Below are 12948 nucleotides of genomic sequence, written 5' to 3'. Positions count from 1 at the left end.
GGCGGGGCAGCCATTGCCAGGTTGGGAGAGCGGGCGGGGGATGTGCCTGGCTGATTTGGAGATGTGGAGATTTGGCAGCAGCCGAATCTCCAAATCAGATTTGGCTGAATTGATTTGGGACAGTGATTCGAATCACCGAATCGAATCTCTGTCCCCCGAATTGGCCAAATTCAAATCCGAAGCGAATACTAGCTGCTTCGCACAGGCCTAATGGAAGCTTGATTTTTGCTGGTGCCGGGGGTACCTGGGATCAGAATCCCTCTGTATCAGCAGTAAGGCTTGATGGACTCTAATTCATGATCCCACAATCATGCCTCCTGCCATAGAAATGTGGCATGACAGGAGACAATTGTGTAGATTGTGCATTAGATTTCATTGTGCCTTTACTACCTGTGTAGAGGGGCTCTAGGGTGCATATCTACCCTGCCTTCTAGTTTAGTTAAAACAGCATGAAGCAGACTTCACTGACCAGGGATTTTAGTTTTTATTATCACCAGGAAATCTGGTTTTCTCTGATAAAAAAAAAAAAAAAAAGAATCCACAATTTTTGGTTTAAAAAAAGTAACCCAAAATCCACATTTTTCATGATTAAAATGAAACACAATTAATATGTAGATATTATTTTAATATCTATATATTCATTGTGTTTCATTTTAATCATGGAAAATAGGATTTTGGGTTACTTTTTTTAAACTGAAAATTGGGGATACTTTTTATCAGAGAAAACCAGGATCCCTGATTATCACAAACCATTGCAAGTAAAAAAATAACTTTGATTGCAAGTCTTGGCAGAGGTATTTCCTAGGTGTCTAAAGGGGTTCAGTGACTCTCACCTCTCAGGGCATTAAAGGGTTACCAGGAAAGAGACTTTTAAATTGCATTTAATGGTTTAATGTACTAATGTTTAAACTTAAGTGCTTAATATTTTATTTGAAAATAATTAAGTGGTTTCATGTAATAATGAAAGGTGTAAAGAGGAGTTTATACAAGTCATTTAGCAAATTTTCTTCATGTTCTCTGACAGGTCCTTTTATTGGTTTATTCATTAACACTTGTGGGTGTCGGAAGACAGCAATAATTGGAGGGATAGTGAATGCCACTGGCTGGATATTGAGTGCTTATGCCTCGAATGTGCATTACCTCTTCATTACGTTTGGAGTGACAGCTGGTGAGTATTACTTATGTTTGGAAATTCTTTTAAATGTTCTTCATGGCTTTTGGCAGTTTACTTGTTGAGCAAATAGAGAAGCTAAACAGATTCTTAGATCATTTAAACAAATGCTTTTTAAGGATGGGGTGAGAAGATTTTCACTGAAAATTCAAATTAACAGTTTTGCTTTTAGTTTATACAATTTGTCTGTACTAATGTTACTGTACTTATTTTTATACATAATGAACAACATTCTGCCCTCATTTATGAAGTTCCCCGATGGCTCCTGCCCAGCATAAGCAGTGGAGAAGGGCAGGGCGTGCGTGTGTGCTTGGCGCCCCCTGACCACAGCACCCTGGGCTATCGCCCAGGTTGCCCACCCCTAAGACCAGTTCTGCCTGTGCTTCCCCATAGCTGTCCCCTGAGACCTGTATTCCTTCTGGTGCCATGGCTGTCCCTCCTTGTGTCCATGTCCTTTCTTGGTCCCCATCCCCACACAGCTGAAGGAAGTAGGATAGAGAGCTGTCTCTCCTTCTTAGGAGGGAAACTGGCAGTGGAGTTGCCCAGGTCAAGGTCCTGTGAGCCATGAACGGTGTGTGTTCCCGGCGGCTGGAGGGGCATGGCAGCGGCGGGGGTGTAGTGGCGGTAAGCGGGAGCTCCCGCAGATGCGGTGTTGGTGGCGGGGAGGGGTGGTGAGCAGCAGTGTTGGCGGCGCCTTTTTGTAGGGGGTGCACTGCCACGCTTAGGGGGTTCACATGCACCCACTATGCGTCGCCCCTGCTATGAGCTCAGCTAACTGCAGGCTGGAGCCCCAGCAGAAGACTGCTGCCTCCCCAGAAACAGAGCAGAGAGCCATCTATTGACATGGGGGTGCAATCTGAGCAGCCATACAGCTTCCTGCCTATTAGACCTAAAGTAGGGGTGGACAAAATATGTCTTGCAGGCTGAATCTGGCCCTCAGTGGGTCTTTGTCTGGCCCATGGCAGGTCCCTTGGTCCCACTTGGCCCAGGCACAGTCCAGCCACAGCGTGTCCTGCCACCTTCTAGTCATGCAGTGGGACTGGGGTGGCTCTGCAGCTGGACTGCTTTTCTAGGCAGCCCAGATGGCATGTGGCTCCTTCCAGCTGCTGCTGCTACCGGCCCCAGCTCCGCGGTATTGGTGGAGACCCACACTGCACAGCCCCTACCCAACGTGCCTCATGCCTGCTCTGGTCTTGCCTGCCCAGGCTCAGCAGCGGCAGCATGAGACAAAAGTTGTTGCTCAGCACGGGGAGAAAGTGGCCCCTCCCCTGCCTGGCAGTTCTGTGCTGCAGCTACATGGAGCCTGCGCGGGGCTGTCCTGTGTCTCTGCTGTTTTCGCCTCTGCCTCCTGGCTACCCTGCCTGTCAATAGGTGAGGCTACCTTTGCGGCTCTCGACAGCTCACCAAAATTTGTTAAGTGGCCCTTCACCCAAAATAATTGCCCACCCTTGACCAAAAGGATAGAGAGCTGATGAGCAGCCAGTTGTAGGGAGGGTAAGAGAGAATGTACTCAGCTCTGCAGCATAAAACAGCCTCAGCTTCTGCTCTCTGTTCTGTGTCATATACACCCAGCCAGAGGTCAGTGAGAAAAGAAAAGGTGTCATTCCCAGCCAGGAAGTTGAGCAGGGATGTCCCCTCCCTTGTTAAATTCCTAGATATACACTGATGCAATATTGTTTCTTCTGCTGTTTATCTTACAATATCAAATGGTACAGTAAGCAGTAGTTTACAGAAATTCACTTCTGTTTTTCAGGATAGGTGTGAAGAAAAATGTAAGTGAGGGGCTGTTGAATGCTGGGTCCAGATTGGTTATTTTTTAAATTTTTTTGTCTTTTTTAATTTGTTCTCTATAAAGTCAATAACAGGCCATATTCCAATTCTAAAAAAGCAAAAGCTACTGGATGTACTTGGTGAGGGTAGAGTTGTGTGAAATAAAATGTGACAGCTTGTTTTCAATGCAAATAAATAATGGGCATAACTACTGGCAGACTGATTTTGAGGTCCTTTTTTAGGGGTGCACCAGTAGAGATTTTGGAGGCCAATACTAATAGCTGACTTTTAAGGAGGCATATTGGCCAATACTGACCCAATTTCTGATACAGCTGCATCCAGCTGGTAAGTGTGTTGTGGTGGAAAGGGAGGAGGGAGGGAAGGGGCTTGGGGGCAGATCAATAACCCCTGCAGTGAGGGAGGGAGTGAGGCAGGAGCAAACTGCCCAGCCAGGATGGGGCGGGGTGCAGGATGGAGCCGTAGTTTGTTCAGGAGGCTCGGGAGCAGCTTCCATGGCTGCTTGCATCCCAGGAAGGCATGTGGGTGGGGGTGGGGTGTGCCTCTGGATCTGCACAGGGTAGGGTAGGTGGGCTGCAGCTGTGGGTTGGAGCCAGGGCTGGGCTGGGATCTTCTCAGCAGTGGCTGGGCTTGGGGCAAGCAGTGGCGTCACTTGGAAGAGGGGTTATGGGGGGGGCTACAGCAAAATTTGGGGTGGCTGCAGCCCCCACCCCGTAGCCCTCCTCCCAAAATTGCTGCCGCCCGCCCTTAGCCCAGCCCCTGCCAAGAAGAGCCTGGTGCAGCCCCAGCTCCAACCCACTCACCCTGCCCTGTGCAGATCTGGAGGTACGTGCTTTCTGCCGTGCGGCTCTGGCCTGTGCTACACCCTGCCCCGGTTGGGCAGTGTCTGCCCCATTCCACTCCCTCCCTCCCCCACTATGGGGGGTGTTGATCTGCCCCCCCACATCCCTTCCCTCCCCTCCCCACTCCCCTTCCACCACAATGGACCTACCAGCTGCATGCAGCTCTCCATGCTGCCAGGCTTTGCTCCTCACCACCTATGTGCTGTGTTGCAGCTACGCGCATGCACAGGCATTTATCGGCCAAATTATCAGCTGCATTAGACCAATTTCTGATCTAGTCAATTTTCTTTATATCGGTGCTGATCCGATATTGGACCAATGTATCAGTGTACCTCTATCCTTTTCCTATTTTCTTTGAGTGCAACAAGCTTTTTTGGTTCTCTTTCCTTATATTTACATGAAATCATGTAACTTGATTATCAGTTATTTAAGAAAGTCTATAAGCCCAAACCCTCACGCTAAATTATGGCCAGACAGTAAGGTATAAGCTTTTATCTTAGCCATGTGCAGAAGTCAGGTTTTTGCTGCGAGAAAAATTCTGCAACTATTACAAAGTGGCAAATTACAGATATGCTTGCAGAGCTCCAAACAATTTTGATTTGAAATACATGTCATTCTCTGGCTATCTAATTTCAATGACATAAGGGAACAGCCACAGAAAGCCAGGCAGTATCCCTTGACAATTAAAAGATCGGCCTTGGTGAGGCCGCAGCTGGAGTACTGCGTCCAGTTTTGGGCTCCACAATTCAAAATGGATGTGGAGGAGCTTGAGAGAGTGCAGAGAGCCATGTGCATGATCAGAGGTCAGGAAAATAGACCTTATGATGAAAGGCTGAGAGCCATGGGACTCTTTAGCCTGGAAAAGCGCAGGCTCAGGGGCGATCTGGTGGCCACCTATAAGTTTATCAGGGGTGTTCACCAGGAACTGGGGGAACGTTTGTTCACCAGAGCGCCCCAAAGGATGACAAGATGTAAGGGTCACAAACTCTGCCACGACCGATTCAGGCTGGACATAAGGAAGAACTTCTTTACTGTCTGAGCCCCCAAGGTTTGGAATAGACTGCTGCCAGAGGTGGTTCAAGCGCCCACTTTGAATGCCTTCAAGACATATTTGGATGCTTATCTTGCCGGGGTCCTATGATCCCTGCTGATTTCCTGCCCCTGGGGCCGGGGGCTGGACTCGATGATCCTCCGTGGTCCCTTCCAGCCCAAATGTCTATGAATCCATGAATTGTCTGATCTGTGTTGCCCCTTTAAATGTTACACACTTTCTTCTTTCTGGCTCACTGGGGACCAGAGTGACCTGAAGCTTACCAAAGATTTGATTCAATACCCCATGAACTTAGAGGAAGTCTTTTTACTAAGTATAATGGTCTTTCATGGGCAGATCCAGGGTTTTGTAAAGGGGGGTGAGGGTGCTGCAGAGGTGGATGCACCCTTGTTCCCAGCTTCTCCCCAGCTTCTACCAGGGTGGATAGACTATACTGCAGGAACAACAGCTGGCGACTTTTTTGAAGTCCCTGAATCAGATAAGAATCCCTTCCGCCCTACCCTGTTCTCAGCACTAGCTCCTTCCCCTCAATGCTCAGTGGCACCGCTCCTCCCCTCCCATTCCCCACCTCCCACTGCTGTCACTGTTTCTGCCTGACCTGGGGGCAGTGGACTTTCAGAGCTGCTCCTGCGCTTCTCTGGCAGGTCTGTGCAGGTAGCTGGCCTTAGGTGAGAACAATGATAGTGGCAGCAAGGGATAGGCTCTCCCTTCTTGCACCTGTTTCCCTGGCATGACCATTCCACCACAGATCTGTCCCTGGCATGGTCATACTCCCCCTAAAGACTGTCTCTCCCTATTATCTTTAGATTTGGCCGAAATACAATTATGGAATTTTGAATTATGTCTCCCACCCCATCTGTCCCTGTAGTTGGAAAGGGGGGGTTGTATGGCTGATGAAGTTAAAAAAAATAAGCATTCTATTTACTGTCAAGGAAGCCATAGGCATATATATTTTAAATACAAATGTATATATATTTATTTCCAGGTCTAACATTGATGTGTTGTAGGACCTTTGACGAATTATTGGGAGCTGTTTTTCAGAGCTATTAAGAGCTTGCCATTCCCAATATGTTCACATTGAACTGAGACTGCAACACCTCTGAGACTTCCATGTGCCTCAGTTTTCTCATTTGTAAAATAGAATACATACTTCACAGGGATTAATTAATGTTTGGAAAAAACTATAAAATAGTGAATTAAAGTCAGTAAGTGCAAAGTGATGATGATTATATACAAATTAGATATGGCCTATGGATTTCTGTCATGTTGCTAGTGTTGCTCTGGCTGCTGCATAGTTGCTCTGGCTGCTGGAAGCCCAAATTATTTAAGTATAAGAGTATGTGATGTTTGTTTTTTCACAGGTCTTGGGAGTGGCATGGTTTATCTACCTGCAGTAGTCATGGTAGGACAGTATTTTCAGAAGAAGAGAGCACTTGCTCAAGGGCTCAGTACCACAGGAACAGGATTTGGAACATTCCTAATGACTGTTTTACTGAAGTATCTGTGCATGGAATTCGGATGGAGGAATGCTATGTTCATCCAGGGTGCGATCTCTCTGAACCTGTGTGTCTGTGGAGCCCTCATGAGGCCACTTTCTTACCAGGATGAAGCTAATGAAAAGGTTACTGAGAGAAACAGTAGTGAAGACAATTATGTAAAAGCTCTGTCCCCCCCTGCAGAGACTATAAAATCTAATGGGGTATTAAATGAAGAGCTTGAAAAAAAAGAAGGGCTAACTAATGATGAAGTGTTTGACACTGTTCAAACAATAGAGAGCAAAGGTAAAATCAGACATACAAAGAATATATATGCTCTTTGCATTCTTAAGACAATGAGCCGTCTGACCCTTATAATAAGAAAGGGGTTTGTAACATGGTACTCTAGTTACTTCGGAGCTGCATCACTCTTTACCAATAGAATGTTTGTAGCCTTTGTATTCTGGGCATTGTTTGCATACAGCAGCTTTGTTATTCCTTTTATTCATCTTCCAGAAATAGTTAAGCAGTACAACTTATCCATGCAGAATGATATATTTCCTTTGACCTCGATTGTAGCCATAGTTCATATTTTTGGTAAGGTGACCCTTGGATTCATCTCTGATTTACCCTGCATCAGTGTTTGGAATGTCTTCATGACAGCTAATTTCTCCCTTGTTGCTTGCATTCTTATTTTGCCACTAATGCATACATATGCTGGCTTGGCTGTGGTCTGTGCTCTGATAGGATTTTCCAGTGGGTATTTTTCTTTAATGCCTGTTGTGACTGAAGATCTAGTGGGGACTAAGCACCTTGCAAATGCTTATGGCATCATCATTTGTGCCAATGGGATATCTGCACTGCTGGGACCACCGTTTGCAGGTAAATATTTTAAGCTTCTAATATTATATAAATTATCTAAATAAAATAATAATGATGGATTATATCTATATGAGTATGTTTTATGGTGTTATGAAAATGTGGCTAATAAAATTACATTAGCTCTGGAGCTGACTATAATATCCCAGTTTGCATGTCTATATTCACCAAATACATTAACCATCCCCACTACAAATGGCCATCTTTGCAAATTATTCCAGCTGTATTACAATCTCTCTTGTTTATGGTATTTTGTTATACTAGCTGAAACCCACAAAACATTTGCAATCAAATTTTTATTGCAAAAGTAGTTCATTAAATACAGGATTTTTAGTTATCTTTTGGCCAAATACTTTAATGGACTCAAAACTTCTCACCCTCAAAAAGGTTACATAAAGCTGTCCATGTGTAAACACAGGCTTAGGAGTATAAATACATATTTGTCAAAAGTCTAACCTTGTGACATGTTTATAGTCATAGAATAAGAAGGTCTTGTACACGTGATTAAGGGCCCTTATACATGTGAGGAAATTGCCCCTTTTAATGGTTTGATTTCCCTTAATGATTTAATTGCATAACAGCGTACGCGTTCGGCGGCATGTTACAATTACATTTCGTAACAGTGTACACGTTCGGTGGCGTATTTTGATTTAAATGACTTTTTTATGTAGCAAACTAAAACACATCCCTGGTATTTTAGTTTACTGTGTAAGAAATTGTAGCAATATTCCTCGTGTGTACAAGGGCCCTATCTGGAAAAGGTGGTGGGGATGATGCATAGGATGCTGGAAGCCTGGATGCACTCAGGGAAGCCCTGTGTACTATCCTCACTGCCTTTTTCAGGTGCCAGCCGCCCTCTTGCCACCTTCCCAGGGCAGTCAGCACATTCCTGGGCCATCCCAGGTGGCGGGAAGGCAGCAGGGATGGTGCATGCGGTGCTGGAAGCCCGCTAAGCCCGAGCTTCCCTGAGCATGCCCAAGCTTCCAATGCCCCATGCACCATTGGATCCAGCAAGTGCTGCCTGTGAGCTGGGGCTTTACCTGTGCAGCTGGCACCACTGCTGCAGAGGGAAGTACTGGGCCTACCCACAGCTCAGGGCTGGCTGGCGGCTCACCCCTTGGCCCTGGGAAAGGTGGGCAGGCTCTGGGAAAAAAAAATAAGGATCATGCTGTTCACTGCTTTTTTTTTTTTCCTTTCAGCGGAGCCTGCCCACTCTGTGGTGGGGGCCCCGGTGCTTCATTCTAGCACTGACTTGCCTGCATATCTGTTTGAAATGCCTCAGGATCTTCTATAATAATCATATGCTTATCCTGTCCGTGTAGAGCACTCTGATTGGTTGTTTCAGTAAGCATCGTGATTGACTGCTGAGACAACCAATCAGAGTGCTCTGGACAGACAGACTAAGCCTATTAGTATTATAGATAATTGCATATACAAATATTTTATCATAGAGAAGGTTAATGCATTTCTTCTGTGCTTTATATACATCACATTTACTCCTGGCTGAGGGATCTGGTGTTATAAGAAGGCTTGCTGCACTTCATGGGAGGGGGATTTCATCCCATGGTAGGGCAGGCTGGTTTGAATCATTGCTGTCTATGTTGGTACATCAGGACATCATTTAAATTACTGTTGGACTATGATGCTATGGGTAGTCTGTGGATGTGCTAACTCAGCTTACTCCTAGCTTGACTCTTTCTAGTATTCAGCCAATAACATCCATTTTAGGACTGTCCGAGGTGGCTGCACTTTAACTCTTGTCCTCAGCAGGAGGAAGGTTGTAGCTCTGCAGGGCTAGAATGGAGGAAAGAAAAGCACATGCTGTATCTTTCTTAGGAGTAGCAAAGGTGTACTCTATATCCATTCCCCCAGAACATCGCAGACTCAACTGAGTCAGTTAGGAGTTAACTTGACCAGGTGTAAAAGGGAAGGATACAGCTGGTTGCCATAAAACACTTCTATTTTTGTGTTATGTAGTGATGTGGATAATGTGGTAACAGGAGTTTATTTTGAGGATGGTGTTTTGTATTCCAAAACCATTTAGAGCAATCTGAATACAGAATAGCATCTGCCAAGAAATGGAGGTTAAAATGAGAATTGTCATGGTACTGAGACCAAACCTCCCAAGAAAGCTCTTGGAAAGCCTTTTTCTGTGTTTGAGTTCTTGAAAACTTTGTCTCTCTTGAAAAAACAGTTTGCACAACTTACTGAAATGTGCTTGTGCAAGCAACAGCAGCAGTTGGAACAGCATCATGATCTAATTATATGATGCAGTTGTATATGCCAGGCAACATGATGTTTGTGCATGTCAGTGCAAAGAAGAAATCATGATGCAGGAGTTAAGAATGAGCAAAGGAAGGGCTGGTTTCAGGTTCTAGATAGTTATTTTAGATCAGATCTGCTAGATACAGGTTATATGACAGGACTATTATTTTGGGGCTAATATCTATTGGCTTCTAGAAATTTGAGTCTGGCCAAATTATAAAGTATCAGCGGGAATATTAAGAATGAGACTGTTTATAGAAACCATTCAATACTGTATATATTGTATTTCAAGAAGTGGGGGTTCAAAAGTGGATGCAGTTAGACTGTTCTAAGTGGTGGCAGATAACAGAACAAGGAGCAATGCTCTCAAGTTGCCACAAGGGAAGTTTAGATTAGATATTGGGAAAAGCTATCTCACTAGGAGGGTAGCAAAGCACTGGAACAGGTTACCCAGAGAGTTGGTGGAATCTCCATCCTTGGAGGTTTTTAAGACCTGGCTAGACAAAGCCTTGGCTGGCATGATCTAGTTGAGGATGGTCCTTCTTTGAGCAAGGGGTTGGACTAGATGACCTCCTGAGAGTCCTTCCAACCATAAATGGCTATGATTCTATGATAGTCCAACCTTCTGCCTGAAGCAGGATCATCCCTATCCAAACCATCCCATACAACCATAATCTAAACTCTACATAAGACTACCCTCAACCCTGACGCAACATAGACCTAACACCCTAACCTGCCACAGGTAAAGCTGAGGAACAATGGTAGCTAATGTCTTGCTTCTATAACATGTTGTCACTATGCTCAAGAGGTCCCAGCCATGCCCCCCACTACAGAGGAAGGCAAAAACCACCACAATCTATATCAATCTGACCGTGTGGTAAAATTCCTTCCTGACCCCAAAGATGGTGATCAGTCTGTCCCTGTGGGGAGGGGTAAGATACTCTAGCCAGAAACCTCCAACTTTTCTCCTAACAGGAGAATCAGCACACCCCAATTGAAGTCCCCAACCTTACCTGTAGCCTACACTCGATGCCTCTGGGGAGGCTTAAAAACACCCTGATACATATAGCAGAAAAGGCGGGGATGGGGTTGGGAGAGGGGGAGAGGGTGGAGGAGGCAGGGTAAGAGCAACCTGCAAAGTCCAGAAGCATGAGAAATACTCATGGTAGAAAACAGGCATAGCTACACCTAGATCATCCCCGACCAGTGGCTATCCAAACTCTTCCTGAACACCTCCAGTGATGGGGAGTCCACAGCTTCCCTAGGCAGTCTAGTCCACTGCCTCAAGAATCTCACAGTTAAAAAGTTTTTCCAGATATCCAATCTAAACTTACTTTGCTACAAGTTCAAGCCATTGGTCTACATCCTCCTCTCTGTAGCAAGAGAGAATAGGTGCTTTCTCTCTTCTATGTGGCAGGCCTTCAAGTATTTGGAAGCTGCTATCATGTTCCCTCTTAAATGCCTTTGCTGCAAGCTCCTTCAGCTTCTCCTTAAATGATTTGCCTTCCAAGCCCTTGGTCATGTTTGTTGCCCACGGCTGGACCCTCTCTAACTTCTCCACATCCTTTTTAAAATGTGGAGCCCAGAACTGCACACAGTGCTCCAGATGAGGCCTAACCAGTGCTGCATAGAGAGACACTACTGTGTCCTGTGTTTTGCACTGAATGTTTCTATTGATGCAGCCCAAAACCACATTTACCTTTTGTGCAGCTGCATCACACTGCAGGCTCATATTGAGTCTGTGGTTTATCACGCTCCCAAGTCCTTTTCCATAGAGTTGCTATCCAGCCAGGTGCCCCCCATTTTGTATTTGTATTTTTTGATTAATCTCCATGAAGTGTTAACCTTGCATTTTTTCACATTGAACTTCATCCTGTTAGCTCAAACCCAACTTTCCAATCTGTTAAGATCCTTCTGAATTGCACTTGCATCCTCCAAAGTGTTCACAGTTCTTCCTAGTTTTGTGTTATCAGCAAACTTGTTCAAGAAGATTTCTATGCCAGCATCCAAATCATTAAGAAACATGTTGAATAGCAGCGGGCTGAGGACAGACCTCTATGGGATTCCAATGGAAAACTTCTGCCATTCTGATATGGACCCATTAATAATTTCCCTTTGCTTGTGACTGTTAAATCAGTTATCTATCCACCTTGTAGTAGTTTTATCCAGCCCACACTTCTCCAATTTTTTCATGAGACCTTTTTTTTATGAGACCTGTAGGGCCTTTTTAAAAGCTTTGCTCAAGTCCAGATGTAGTGTATCTACAGCATTCCCTTTATCCACCCAAGTAGTTACTCTGTCAAGTGAAATCAAGTTTCTTTGACATTATTTGTTTTTCATAAATCCATGTTGGCTGATTGCAGTCAGCCTTTCCTTCTGTAGATGCTTGCAAGGCCTTCCTTATGATATATGGATCACCGTCTCACTGGCCATTGATTCACTGAATCTCTTCAGAAGTGTTTGCTAGTGGAAACTGGCCATAAACTGAAACTGCCCCCAGAAAGACCAGAGGGAAGGAATAATGCAATGGTTATCTGGATTCTGTAGCTCAGATCTTAAGAACTGCAAAGACTCCACCTTATCCCACCAAAATCCCACCTTATTAATGACAGAGAGAAAAAATCAAACAAAAATACTGGTTATAGCTTATGCCTTCAAACTGAGTTCTTTGATTAGGCTCTTTACTGCAAACTAAAAGGAACTTGTCCCATAATGATTTCCTCTGGTATCTCTCTTAAGCAGTGGTGCTTAAACTTTGGCCCATAGGTTGAATCCAGTCTGTGGGGCTATGTCTTCCAGGCATCCATGGATTTGGAAGTTTGGTGGTGAGGGAGCAGTGACAGCATTAATTGGCGTGGCTTCCAGAGCCATATTTCTGGATTTGTGGGGAGCCCTGCAGGCTGAATGACATGACACCATGCACGGGATCCAGGCCAGCATGCCAGCTCATACCCATGGACTGACTCTACATGCCAACCCCACGCTGGATCTGACCCCTGGACTGGACTTTAGCAAGGCTTTTGAGACCATCTTCCACAGCATTCTTGCAAGCAAGCTGAGGATTATGGGTTGGAGGAATGGACTGTAAGGTGGATAGAAAGTTGGCTGGATCGTGAGGCTCAGAGGGTAGTAATCAATGGCTCAATGTCTAGTTGGCATCCAATATCAAGTGGAGCACCCCAGAGGTCAGTCCTGGATCCAGTTTTGTTCAATATTGCACCCGCCTGGTCTCGTATAGGTGCTGTCTAGCGGCCTTCGAGTGCATCCCCGGTTCTGGCTGAGGGGTATGTCCCCGGGACCTGAGTGTTGGGTTGCGTTCAACTCCGAGACAGGCCCTGATACTCTCCTGCCATGACTTGGTCTTCTTTGCCTTAGTGGTGGGGCTCCTGCTCGTGGATTCTTGCGGACTGGGTGCTGCCCTTTGCAGGCATTGTTGGGGCTCCACCTCTACTACACCCCAGCCATGTGCCAGTCCTC

General features: G+C 45.4%; 1 protein-coding gene across 3 annotated transcripts in view; it reads left to right on the top strand.

The window, feature by feature from the left end:
• SLC16A14 (solute carrier family 16 member 14) overlaps positions 1 to 12948 on the top strand; it is a 35103-nt gene that overhangs the window by 18380 nt on the left and 3775 nt on the right. For all 3 annotated transcript variants that reach the window (XM_025191221.1, XM_025191220.1, XM_014525394.2), the window contains 2 exons: positions 1025 to 1168; positions 6214 to 7209. In XM_025191221.1, coding sequence (XP_025047006.1) covers positions 1025 to 1168; positions 6214 to 7209 — 1140 coding nt within the window. The remainder of the gene's footprint in view (positions 1 to 1024; positions 1169 to 6213; positions 7210 to 12948) is intronic.

Source organism: Alligator sinensis, unplaced genomic scaffold, assembly GCF_000455745.1.
Source record: "Alligator sinensis unplaced genomic scaffold, ASM45574v1 scaffold792_1, whole genome shotgun sequence".
Classification (NCBI taxonomy): Eukaryota; Metazoa; Chordata; order Crocodylia; family Alligatoridae; genus Alligator; species Alligator sinensis.
The sequence above is the reverse complement of the archived record's forward strand: the minus strand, read 5'-3'. Positions and strand labels throughout refer to the sequence as shown.